Raw genomic sequence first — 13812 nt, forward strand, 5'->3', positions numbered from 1 at the left:
CATATCCTCAGTAGGATTCTTAAAGAAATCCTTCCTGTTCGATAGGGAAAAGTTTCCGTCTGGTTGGAAGCGATTGAAATTTGCTCGTTGTTTGCTGATACCTTATTGCGTGTATGCGTGTATGCAACCCCTCCAGGGAGGAGAGTGTTTTCGATTAAAATTTCCCCTCCATTCTCGCGTATTTGCATTCAATATTCTTTGATTTTTCATGAGAACGAGAGCTCACGAGTTTTGTGCGTGTTTGTCAGAGAGAATCGTGTTGTAGGTACTGTTATTTCTGAGATACGGGACAGTAGTGTGATTAAGGTGAAGATGAGACCAAGCCAAAACTCGAATTTTCAAGAGCCAAAACATCTGAAAAAAAAAAACCGAATGTCGGTTAGCGCTGGAAAGTTGATCAATTACCCGCTGATGGTGACCAATATATCAGCTTTTCAACGCAAAACGACGATCGATTCTTTGGATTATTGCAACTACCTATAACATGGGGGCGAAGTCTAGTACTTTTATCCAATTGTTTAATACAAGACTTACTTAGTATCATTTTATATTTGTAATTTCTGAAACGGTAACTTGCTAGTTAATACAACTTTTGCTCAGGTTAATAGTATTGTTCGTTTTGCAAACTTTGTATGTCTAATATTTTTCTTAACCTAATAGAAAGTTGTAAAACTGCCAGGCTTGCGTATGATTAATACATAATAGGGGGATTCACTTAACAGCGTAAACTGATTAAACGTCGCAATCACCAAGGCAATCTTTGATTATTTCATTCGCAAAATCATGAAACATTTCAAATAAGCAGAAAATCATGGCTTACGCAGCAATTTAATAGGGGGATTCACTAAACAGCGTAAACTGATTAAACTGATTAAACGTCGCGATCACCAAGGCAATCTTTGATTATTTCATTCGCAAAATCGTGTAACATTTCAAATAAGCAGAAAATCATGGCTTACGCAGCAATTTAATCTGTTTAGTGAGTATCCCTAATGTATTGTAATGTAATGTAATTATTACAAATCATGATCAACATTATAAGCGTTGATTTGTAAATATTCCGGATTCGCGGCAAAATGTAGGAGTGGATATTTCTCAAAATTTAAACAAATCCGTTATTTAAAAAAAATAGCACTGCCATATGAAGTAGTGATTCGGTTTCAAATTATTGTTCAAATTCTGATCCATAACCGTGGAACGATTATACTTTTTAGTTGGCTCTCGCAACGGAAGATTGTGTGCGCGTTGTTCCGTATCATCCGTCGTAGTGTATCGCATTTTGAGCTGGTGCGCTCACTCACCATCAGGGGAAACGACCACCACATACGAGACGGCGCTCGCTTCTCGCTTGCGCTGGCTCCTGGCTGTGCAGTTGTGTGTCGATGTTCGCGAAATAAAGAAGCAGAATTTTATCAGCACTTCTTGCAACCCGCGTATTAGTTCCTCCGTTCAATCGTTTTGGAAGCACCTGGCTGGCTATAAGGCATTTATAGCCCTGCAGCAAGTGAAAAGCAATTTGCGCTGGATTCGGATCTCCGTGTGTTCTGCAAGTGAAGAGCAGCATTCAATTTTGTTCAAAAATAATTATTGACCTCCTGCAGCTGCTGCTTTGGGTGAAGGCAGAGGCGAGATATCTGGGCGCGGTGAAGAGTGTTCTTTTCGTATAGAAAGTGCTGACTGACTGACTGGCTGGAGCTGCAGTGTGAGTAGTGTGCAGTAGGGTGTCTCAAAATAGTACAGTATCCATGAATTTCAGTGAATTTCAGACAAAATTGGAGACAAAATTGAATATCTTGAAGAATTTCGTTAACAAATTTTGAAAAAAATATCTTAAGAACTAAATGATTGGTTTTCCGAATCTCAGCTAACTTTGTGAAGTTGTCTAGTAAAGTTTACTTAATACTAGGATTCAGTAGGATTTCCTGGAACTACTGCAGGAAGATTCTCTGAAGTTTTGAAGGATAAAAAAAAGACAAACAAAAAAAAACGGAGATATAGCTTCCTGAAGTAAAAAAATTCTATGGTCTTTTCTGGAATATTAAAATATATTAATTTAGAATACTTTAGCTGATTTTTGGAAGAAATTCATGTGAACCGCCGCAATTGTGTTTGACTAAATTGTGCAATTCTGAGACACCCTAGTGTGCAGTCAGTATAGCGTTCGATGTGGGAGATTTTTTCGTCCGGATCGGAGGTTGTGACGAGGCTTTTCTGATATCGAAGCAGGCGGAATATGTGCGATAGCAGCGCAGCTGAGTGAGTGATTTCCGATTAGCAGCAGCAGCAGTCAGTAACGCGAAAAAAGGGGTGTCTAGAGTGTGAAGTGAAGAATACACGAACATAGCGGGAAGCAAGCAGTCGTCGTCCAAGTAGGCGATAAGCGTGAAGCGAGAGCGATATCAGTGGTTGCTTGGTTTTGGGTTTTGGGAATCCGGTGGGAAGTGGATCGAAGTAGCCCCCATAGTGTGTGCAAAAATTTGCTGGTGAATTTAGTTCCGACACGGATTAACACGCACGTGAAAGCCATTAGTCATCATGGGAAAGCTGCTGAGCCTGTTGGCCCGCGATGAGTCGACGTGCTGCACACCGAAGACCTACGATGTGTTCCTGGACTTTGAGAACGCTGCCCCCACCGATTTGGAACGGGAGGTCTACGAGGAGGTGGACCGAGTGCTGAAGCAGTCCGAGATCGTGCTGGACGAGATACAATGCTATAAGGTAGGTCAGATACACGTTGGGAAATATAGTGGGCTAGGACTTGCTGTGGGAGATTATCGAAGCGATAAAAATAGCGATTACTCCAGATAAGCACACAAAGGTTGCGTTCGTCGTCGTTGCGTTCCCAAGGACGAGAAACATTTGTAGGACGATGAACCCCTGAGCGGGTGGGGTGGTCACGTTTTCCAGCAGGGAAACAGGGGGTTGAAAACAGTAAATTTTCGATTCCTTCCTCCTGTTGGTTCGTGGTACAGTGGAGGTCTGGTTTTGATACTCTTTATGTAGGTGATAAAAGGACTTACATATATAGCCACAGCTGTAAAGACGTGGGTATTCAGCAAGACCATGCTGGGGGTGACGGGTTCACAGCGAAATGTAATGGAAATTTTCTTGACTTCCTTGGTCATAGAGCATCTGAGTGATATGCGAGATTCACTGAAATATGATTTTAGTTTGACTAACAGCATAGTCGCCTCAACAACAAAACATAGTCTATTTCGGCAGGATATGTGCCAAAATCAGGTACCGCTGTAAGTACTGGCTGCGACTGGAATCTGCTGCCGAGAGCAAGGAACAAAGGATGCTCTTTCGTCCGTGCAGCGAGATGATAACGGGTCCTTCTTCTGTCGATGAAAGTGTGTTAGTATTGGCGGCGGAGACGACGTCGACATCTCCAACGAGTAGTTCACTGGGAGAATGGGTTAACGGGATTGTGTTGCTGTGCAGTGCACTGACTGATTCGAGTTGACCATTTTTGGCGCTGCTGGCGTTGATGACTGTGTGACCCCGAAAGGAATCAGAAAAGTACATACATGCATGCAAGCGCAACAGAATGCATGCTACTGAAATCTAAACTGACGTGAACCAGTCATAAACAGAGTAGTAAATTGCTATGCTGCATTGTCCAATTCCGACGAATTGCCGACGATTCGATATGGAGAGGAAGTCACACCTCTTTGTTTTGCCCACCGACCGTATAGAATATCTGAATATCGCTCCCTCTCGCTGCAGTAGCTAGTTGGTTGGTTATGCTTAGTGGAATCGAACGAAAACTAACGCACCCAACATGCAACGGAAGTTGATTGAAATCTATGCTTTTGAAGCTCAGCTGCACTTATTCACAATGAAGCGTTGGTGTAACTGATTATGAGCAAAATCCATTAAAACTGTATGCATGCTATTACACCACTTATTGTTTTTTATTTTCAATATATTACTGGAACACGATCGATAATATTTTATGATGGTACACTCCTCAGAAACATGACTTAGAGCACACAGTTCCGTAAAATTATGAAAAACTGTTTTACATGAATACTTTTTTGGCAAATGCTCATTTCTAGGGACAATGGAAATTCGCGATTTCGCGGAAGCCGCGAAATCCGCGAAATTGGACTATAGCCACGAAATTTGAGAAATTGCGCGAATTGCCGCGAAATTTGGTAAAATTGTAAAAATACCCTGTAAATTTCGATCAATTATAAATATTTTAGCAAAAATTGACTGATAACTGTAGACAGTGTAAAGTTAGTTACGAGTTTATGACATATTAGACAGTATGCTTGGTTATACTTTTTATCAAATTTGTTGCTTTTTTGGGGGAATTTATGATTACGCCTCACAAAACAAAGTAAATCATTCATATGACATGCAAATTTGGAGTTTTTTCCAACAAAACGGTCAAAAATATGAGACCGCGAAATTGCCGCGACATTCACAATAGTAGTCCGCGAAATTTAAGAAATTTTGCCGCGAATTTCCATTGTCCCTACTTATTTCCATAATCGAATTCCATGTTTCCAACTGACAGAAATGATTGACAGTAGTCATAAACAGTTTGTTGGTTTAAGATATTTTGGTTCTGGTATTACTTATAGCAGACGCGAAAAGTTGTTGGCTCGAGCTTATCAAACGTAGGGGATATATGACACGGTGGTATCTCTGAATATGCTGCATATTTATCAAATTCTGTTGTCATATTTATCATTTCACATAACTGTTATCAATACGCTCAGCTCTCAAACATCAAAAGCTGACGTAATTCGCAGGTTTCCCCTTTACCCTGGAACATATGAATTGTTTTTTATTTACATATCTCTCACAAAGAGCCATTTGTAGTGCAACAACTATGGCACAGCGATATCGTGACTATAATTTGACCGCTGAACTTGAATGATTAGTATTTTTTTTTCCTTTCTTGGCGTTTTGTCCCCGCTAGGGCACAGCCTATTTCACTGTTCTGTGCGCTTCAACATTTATTTGATGAGAGCTTTATTTGTTGAAATAGCTATTTTGCACTAGTATACTTTAATGGCCGGGGAAACGGGATATGTGGCCGAATAAAACACTTCATCATGAGAACATTTCGATTTTATGCCATTCAAAAAAATCTAATTATGAAAGTATCTTATCCGTGTCACAAATCGAACCCTGACATCTTCAATAGGGTTTTCAATGCTATTTATGAGCATAGTTGACCATACATTCTCAGTTTGTACTCCGCGATTGAACAGAATAATCGCAATTGCTCAAGGAATTGACAAACGAAGCTTGGGAGTAGCTACCGTCCTGGAGGTGCAATTCCAAAACTTTTCGCTTAGCACGTCCTCCACGAGAGAGGGAAGGAACACAAAGATTATCTTTCAATTTCTACGGCTGCAATGGCAGGAAGAAGCTTTTTGTTAACCCTTTGAAGCCGGAATTTTTCCAATCGTCATTAAAGAATTTTTTTTACGTTTTTCTGTACATATTTCTGGTGGTCAATACCATAAAAACGATAGAATGTTATGTAGAATATTTTTTTCTGAATACTCTAGGTAATCCAATCTGTTCTTAAGTTTAGATCCTTAAGTCTACGGGTGTAACGGTAACTTATTTCATTATACAAAGGGTATCCTAGGTCATCCAAACTGTTCTTGAGTTTAAATCCTTAAGTCTACGGGTTTAACGGTAACTTCTTTTAATCAAAGCTACGATTTGTAATCTATTTTTTTTTATTCTTCAATCCCTTAACCTAATTTACAGCTCTATTGTCCACTAGGGCACTACGTGAGCGATTCCAATTGGAAGCTGTACAAACACTTTGTACAGCGCCTAAATGTATTCTATTCTATTTGTACTACATCGAACTAACTGCCGTTGCGCTGTTTTCACTTTCTACCCTATCATGGTAGAATGATGAGCACGAGGATGTTGATGTGTGGCTGTTGGTTGTTCCTGTTTCCAGTCCGATTGGGAGTCCATTATTGGTTGCTGTTCGCCGATGTCCAAGTATCCGGGTTCATTTGAGCCATGGGCTCAGAAGAGGGTCAGTGTCAGCTGCTCTCAGGGGGAAAGAGCAACTGACGAAAGTGTCAGGGCTGGGATGGATCCCATGACCACCTGCTTATGAAGCAAACGTCTAGCCACTACGCCACGGGCCCCGGCTTTTATAATCTATTATGTCCAGTAAGTCTTCTGAAAGTTTCCGTGGTTGTTTTGAACAACTAAGCTTCATCATAGTAAGGAAGCCCATAATATCCCAAAAATATATAACAACGCGTATTGCTCCTCTAACTGCTTTGGTTATTACAGTGGATATATAACACTACTTAACCCTCGAGCAGTCGCGTTTTTGACTACCTGCAACGACGCCACGCTCACGCTGTATACCACATGCGTACATTTTTCAGGGTGCGTGTACTCAGTACACGACACGACCGCTCCCGGGTTAACATAGTGGCAAAAGCTATTATCACAAGTGTAGACCAGAAGCTATGGTCTGCGGAGAAGTGTTGTTGATCTAAAATATTAAGTTACTATCAAGAGCAAAACTTCAGGATAGTTTGGACGACACTCTATGTCCCAAAGGTTTATAATAATATATAGTAGACTTCAGATTGGTCCAGTTACTGCGATTGATTATGGAACGTTACTTAGTATGTCAGATATAGCTGATGTTACGAGTGTAGAACTGGACTTCTGAATTCAAAGATATTTTGGCTGACCTGGATCATTCCCATAGTGTCTCTAAATGACATTTGAGAATTCAAGAGCTTCTCGGATCCCAGCAGATTATGCAATACTTTTATTTATGGCGAAAACACATCATTTTTTTCTTGTAGATTTAAAGGATTTCATTATAGAACAGTTTGGACGAACCTGAATGTCCCGAAGGTTCATAATAAAAAAGTAGGCTTCAGATTGGTCCAGTAACCACCGATAGATATTATTATTATTATAATTTATTTACGACATTTTACCCAAAAGTGGGCATTCGTGTCGGGACCGATAGATATGCAAAGTTATTCAGTATAGCAGATTTGGCTGTTGTTACAAGTGTAGACCTGAAGTCCTGAACAAGGTAGTTTGACTGGCCTGGCTGGAATATCTGTAGTGTCTCTAAATGATATATGAGATTTCAAGTGTTTCGCGGATCCCAGCAGATCATGGTGAAAACACATAAAGTTATTCTTGTAGATTTGAATGATTTTATTATAGAACAGTTTGGGCGACCCTGGACGTTCCAATGGTTTATAATAAGCTAGAAGACTTCAGATTGCTCCAGTAACTGCGGTTGATTATGAAACGTTACAGATATGGCTACTGTTACGAGTATAGACCTGAAGTTCTGAACTCCAAGGTAGTTTGGCTTACCTGGAATATCCCTAGAGTGTCTATAAATTACATTGTAGATGTCAAGAGTTTCACGTATCCCAGTAGGTTATGCAATGCTATTATTTGTGGCGAAAATACATAATATTATTCTTATAGATTTGAAGGACTTCACTATAGGACTGTTTGGAACACCTAGAACATCCCAGAATATAAAACCCCCTTTGATATTCTTGACGAAAGCTAAATGAATACATATAAACGTAACGCACATTCAAGTTCAGCTTTTAGAACAACTGGTTATTCCGTTTTTTCCAAATTTCATGGTTTTCAGGATGTTCTATGTTGTCAATGAAGTCTCAAATACAAATACAATTCCCATTTTTCCCTAATAGAGGACTCAATTTGCAACAACTTTGCCGAAGACAGTATTCTGTTTTATCGAATGGGTGACAGCCGTTTATATGTTGGGGTCATATATGACCCCTCCGGATCCTAAGGGTTAAAGCAGTTATATTTTTCTTCTCAAAGATCTCACACTCGGCGTATAAATGAAATTGGGCTGCCTGTGTTAGAAAGGGCTTTATAAATATAATCATCAAATAAAAATTTAAAGTCTACTAATCCGTCTCATCTATCCTCCTTTGCTATGTGTGTCAAGGTCGTTGCTTTGAAATTTTCGTCAATACTTGAATCTCCATGACCAATTTGCGATGATTGACCAAGATTAAGTTCATCAAAGGGCCTATTCTCATTGATATTTTTTGAATAGTTGACCGCTACATGTCCTGGATGATTGGATTTGTAACACCTTACCAGTCTTCTTCTAGTAGACAAAGTGTTGAACACTCATAACATCAGCTATATCTGACAAACTGAGTAACGTTTCATAATCGCAGTAACCGGACCAACCTGAAGCCTTCTTCTTCTTCTTTATGGCTCTAGGTCCCCACTGGAACTTAACCTGCCTTGCTTCAACTTAGTGTTCTTTGAGCACTTACACAGTTATTAATTGAAGGGCTTTCTTTGCCTGTCATTGCATGAATTTGTATATTGTGAGGCAAGTACAATGATACACTATGCCCAGGCCGTCGAGAAAATTTTCCCGACTGGAACGGGAATCGAACCTGCCGTCTCCGGATTGGCGATCCATAGCCTTTACCACTTGCCTAACTGGAGACTTCCAACCTGAAGTCTACTATATATTATTATGAACCTTTGGGACATTGAGTGTCGTCCAAACTATCCTGAAGTTTAGCTCTTGATAGTTTCAGGAACAATTTGAAAAGTTTACATCTTTACTTGGTTTTTGATTTCATCACTTAAAATCTCTTCGACAATGCAACTCGATACAACTTTCCACTACTTTTTCAATTCCTTTCGAGGTTCATTCAGGAATTTATTTTGCAACTTCTCCAGAAATGTATTACAGGATTCCAGTTGGTTGTCCAAGAGTTCTTTTTGGAATGCTTCCAGAAATTAGTTCAGCTGGATTACTCTAGGTTTTTTTATCTGTATTAACGAGATGTTTAGCCCGAGGATAGTTCATCTCGGGACCCACGTTTTAATTCACTGGCGTGATAGTCAAGTGTTCTAACCATCCCACCTGGTCCGCTCCCCAGGATTACTCTAGGTGTTCTTTCTGGGATTAATGAAGTTGTTTATAGTGGCATTTCTTCAAGAATCCAGGAGTTTCTTCTGGGAACCCTTTCAAACCTGAAGGAATGTAGGAAGGAATTTTGTAGTAATCTACGAAAAAAAACTTCTAGAGAAATGCGAAAGGATCTTCTGGATGAATTTCGGATGAAATTACTAACGCCGTTTGGCATAATACAAAAAACAGCCTTCTTGGTAAGAATGTACATAATCATTGTTATGCCAAATGGCATTATGCCAAATGGGGTAGAGCCCATCTAGAGTAATCCTGCTGAAATAATTTCTGGAAGCTTTATTATACTATATTGGGTCTCCAGTTAGCCTAATGGTTAATGCTATGGATCGCCAATCCGGAGACGGCGTTTTCTATTCCCGTTCCGGTCGGGAAAATTTTCTCGACTCCCTGGGCATACCCAGTCAACCAGTGATCGTATATCATGTTGCATGAGATGTTAAAGTGGAGGCGATATGCGTACCTTTTACATGCGCCTAAATGGAGGCATGCACGCATAGGGCCTCCACTTTATCATCTTATGCAACATCTTATACGATTACTACCCAGGTAACCACTAAGCATTTGAATAAGCCGTACATTAGCCCGTATTATGCATTCGAATTGCTTGTTGCCCTACACAAGCAGTTCGAATGCATAACTGCCTTGAGTTAGCATAAGCTGTGCTACTAAAAAGCTTTTGGCTGTTAATTAGCATTTCAACTGCTTGAGGTGTTTTCACTTGGAAGCAATCAGAATGCTTTCCAACTGCTCTTTAAATGCTAAGAGCAAAAAGGTCGGGAGATATGTTATGCATTTGACAACACATATTGTCTCTCTCTTACAGAGCCTATGCTCCTGTTTACAAATTTATGCATTTGATTTGTTTCTTCATTTTCCCCTACTCATCCAAAATCCCCACAGAAAACATTACTGCAGCTGGATTGGATTGAGAACTTGTCCATTAAAAAAATCATCAATTATCATTTCGTCGGAAAATGTGTGCCGAATAGGTGGATACTTTGGGAAGAGAGCATCATATTTCACAGATAAAAGTAGGAAGGGTAATGCTCTAACACTATGAAATATGTATATCTTTGAAAACAAGGTTTGGATGTTGAAACTGAAGCTGTTTTCAATCATTCTTTATATTGGCGGTAAAACCAACGCACGCCACCGGAACAGCTGTAGCATCGTGGATCAGGAGCAACAGAATCCGAAGCAGATATGATTGATCAATCTCCGGATCGTAAGTTCAAACCCACATCACAACAAAAATGAGCAAAAAAGTACCACCTAGCACCAGCTGGAATATGGAAGGACGATGAAGCGGAGAAGCACGCTCAGAGAACGAGAGGCAGACGTCAATCTATTTTTGTTTTTTTTTTTTGCTCGACGAGGCGTTACGCTTCTTTGACATTCCGTCACGACGTTCCTGAAGGGGTAGCACTAAGACAGCCCGTTATTATGCCAAAACCTGCTGTGAGGTAGCATAGGCGCATATACGGCTAATTAGCACTAAACACCTTGTCTTAAAGGCTACTATAATGCTGAAGGAATGCTATTTTAAATGCTTACTGGTTACTTGGGTAGTTGTCTGGATAGTGTATCATTGTACTTGCCTCACAATATACAAATTCATGCAATGACAGGCAAAGAAAGCCTTTCAATTAATAACTGTGAAAATGCTCAAAGAACACTAAGTTGAAGCGAGGCAGGCCAAGTTCCAGTGGGGACGTCGAGCCATAAAGAAGAAGAAGAAGATTCCTTCAGGTTTTCTCCAGGAGTGCCACCCGAGATTCCTCTAGGAATACAGTGTGAAATTCTTTCAGCATTATCTTAAGGGATTGGTTCCGCAACTCCCCTGGGCAGCCTCTAGGAATTCCTATCGGGATCCCTTTAGGAACTGTTTCCGGGTTTGCTTTAGGAATTCCTGATGAAATTTCACCAGGAGTAAAATTTGAAATACTCGCAGATTTTCCCAATGGGAGTCCCCTCGAAGATTATCATTCTGGAAGGAAAATTTCTGAAGGAATCCCTTGAGGAATTCCTAGAGCAATCCCTGGAAGAGTTCCTGGAGAAATTCCTATAGAATTCAGGAGGAATTCCTATCAGTGTTGGTAAAAACTCAAATTCTCAAATATCATGGTTGAGTTGATTCACGCGCGATTCTTGATTCGCCAAACACACCGCCGAAAAAATCATGCATTCATTGATCATTCCTTAATTTCTTGGTAGTCTTATTATTTACAACGAAGTTTTTAGGATTGTATGACAGAACAAGATCAAACCTTGCATACAACAACAAATATTGTCGTTTAAATTGATTTGGATTCGTTTTACAAGCAAATGAGATCTCGGCGCTTGACTCGTGAGAGCGAGATTTTGCATGAAACCCGCACGAGTTTGCTCACGCAGAAGCGGTTCATGAGTGAGCTTTGAGTGTGAGTTTACCAACACTGATTCCTATAGGAATTCCTGGAGGAATTCTTGGAGAAATCCACAGAGGCATTCCTGGAGGAACCCCGGAGGAATTCCTGGAGAAATCCCCGGAGGAATTCCTAGAGAAATTTCCGGAAGAATTCCTGCAGAAATCCTCGGAGGAATTCCTGGAAGAATCCTTAGAAAAATATCTGGAGGAATTCCTGGAGGAATCCCAGGAGGAATTCCTGGAAGAATCACTGGAGGAATTTCTGGAGGAATCCCAAGAGGAATTGCTGGAGGAATTTCTGGAGAAATCCCCAAAGGAATTCCTAGAGAAATCCCCGGAAGAATTCCTAGAGAAATTCCTGCAGAAATCATCGGAGGAATTCCTGGAAGAATCCTCAGAGAAATTCCTAAAGGAATCCCTGTAGGAATTTCTGTAGGAATCCCCGGAGCAATTCCTGGAGGAATCCCCGGAGGAATTCCTGGAGAAATCCTAGGAAGCATCCCAGGAGGAATTTATGGAGGAATCCCAGGAGGTATTCCTGAAATTCATACGAAATTACTCAGGATATCCGTTGAAATTCTTCTATAATTTCCTTATAGAATTCTTACGGAAGTTCCTCGAAGAATTCCTCTTACAATTTCCTCTGGATTTCCTGCAATAATTCTTTCAGGGATATCATTTCTTGTGGGAATTCCCAGAAAAAAAGCTGCTGAAGACATTCCAAAAGAAACTAAAAGAACCTTAGAAAATACGTCAATATAGTAACTTCTAGATGAATCTCAAAATGAACTCCTGGAGGAATGCGGGAACATCAAAAGGAGTTGCTAGATAAATCCTGGTAAAAATCCCACGAAGGGTTGCTGGAGAAATCCCGCAAGGCACTACTCGAAGAATTGTGCCTCGAAGAATTCCAGATGAAACCTCTTTAAAAAAACTCTTGGAAGGATCCCAAAGGAATATCTGACGGAATCCTGAATCCTGAAGCAACAGATTCCTTCAATGAATTCTTCGTAGATTTTCCACAAATTTGTTCCAGGAGTTTCTTGTGGGATTCGTAGGGAGATCTTTATGAGATTCTTCCCGGGGGTTTATTTAGGATTCTTTCAGAATCTTCTTCTGCGATTCCTAATTTCTTCTGAGATTCCTAAAAGGTTCCATCTAAGCTTCCTCCAGGAGCTCCTGTTGGATGAAAACCAGAAGGAACTTGCTGGAGTATTTCCTCAAAGAAATCCCGGTTGGAACTTCATGAGGAATGTCATAGATAGAAATTTCAGGAGGAATCCCAAAATACTCCCTAATAAAATCTTAGAGGATGTCCCTTAGAAACATCTGAAAGAATTCCAAAATTACTTCTCGAAACAATCCCGGCAAGAGTCCCCAAAGAAGTTTCCAAAGAAATCCACGATGCAGTTCCTGAAGAAATTCCAGAAGCAAATCCTGACAGAAGCCTAGTAAAAAATCCCTGAAGGAGCTCCTGGAAGAATCCCGGAGAAGTATTTGGTAGAATACTAAAAAAAGTTCTTGTAGGATTCCTGAAAGGATCGCAGAACGAATTCCTGTAGAAATCCTAGAATGAACTCTGGGAGGAATCTCGCATGAAGTTACTGGAAGGAATCCCAGACAGAGTTTTGGAAGGAGTTTCTGTGGCAATTTGGGTAGAATTTCCCAAAGTAATTCCCGAGGAAACTCCTGGAAGCATTCCGGAAGAAATCCCAGACATATTTTCCAGGAATACTATTAGGAAACTGTTCTTCTGTAATTGGCTTTTTCCGGTCAAAATTTATTTTAGGCGGAATTACTTTATAGCTTCCAACGTTTTGGCCCTTGGTTTGGGCCTCCTTTTTTACAAAAAAATACTCACTATAGAGGCGTACCACTAGCATTTTATCTCCTAAATCAATTTTGACCGGAAATAGCCAGTAAAAGAGAGACAATTTTTCAAACACCTGGTCGTATTCTAAATAGCTATTAGGAAACTATTAGGAGAATCTTCGATTGAATTCCTGGAGGATCGCCGGAATTCCTTCAGAAATCCCGGAACAAATCCCTTAAAGTTCCAGAAGGAATCTCTTAAGGTTTTATGAAAGGAATTCCCGGAGGAACTTTTTAGGAATCTCAGAAAAGATCCTAGAGGGAACTGCTGAAGAAACCCAAAAAAATCTAAAATGTGTCTCCTGAGATATCACAAAAAGAAAATCCTAGAGGAATCCTAGAATAAATTTGTGGAGAAACTACGAAAGAAATTCTCGAAGGAATCTCAGGAAAAATGGCTGAGATAATCCAAGAAGGAAATCCTGGAGGAATTTTGGAAATAATTGCTAGAGAAATTTCGGACAGAATTTTGACGGAATTTAGGAACTCCTGAAGTATTCTCAAAAGGTATTTCTAAAGAAATCCCAGAAAAAAATGTCTTGAAGAATCA

At 40.1% G+C, this 13812-nt stretch overlaps 1 protein-coding gene across 4 annotated transcripts in view; it reads left to right on the top strand.

The window, feature by feature from the left end:
* The first annotated feature begins 1320 nt into the window (after window positions 1–1320).
* The window catches only part of LOC109398227 (CYFIP-related Rac1 interactor B), a 115458-nt gene continuing 102966 nt past the window's right edge, over window positions 1321–13812 (top strand). Inside the window, exons 1-2 of one of the 4 annotated variants that reach the window (XM_029877668.2) lie at window positions 1321–1702; window positions 2143–2718. In XM_029877668.2, coding sequence (XP_029733528.1) covers window positions 2536–2718 — 183 coding nt within the window. In that variant the 5' untranslated portion in view covers window positions 1321–1702; window positions 2143–2535. The remainder of the gene's footprint in view (window positions 1703–2142; window positions 2719–13812) is intronic. The other 3 variants (XM_029877669.2, XM_029877671.2, XM_062853926.1) reach the window with 3 other exon arrangements.

The sequence above is a fragment of the Aedes albopictus genome, chromosome 2 (assembly GCF_035046485.1).
Source record: "Aedes albopictus strain Foshan chromosome 2, AalbF5, whole genome shotgun sequence".
Taxonomy (NCBI): Eukaryota; Metazoa; Arthropoda; class Insecta; order Diptera; family Culicidae; genus Aedes; species Aedes albopictus.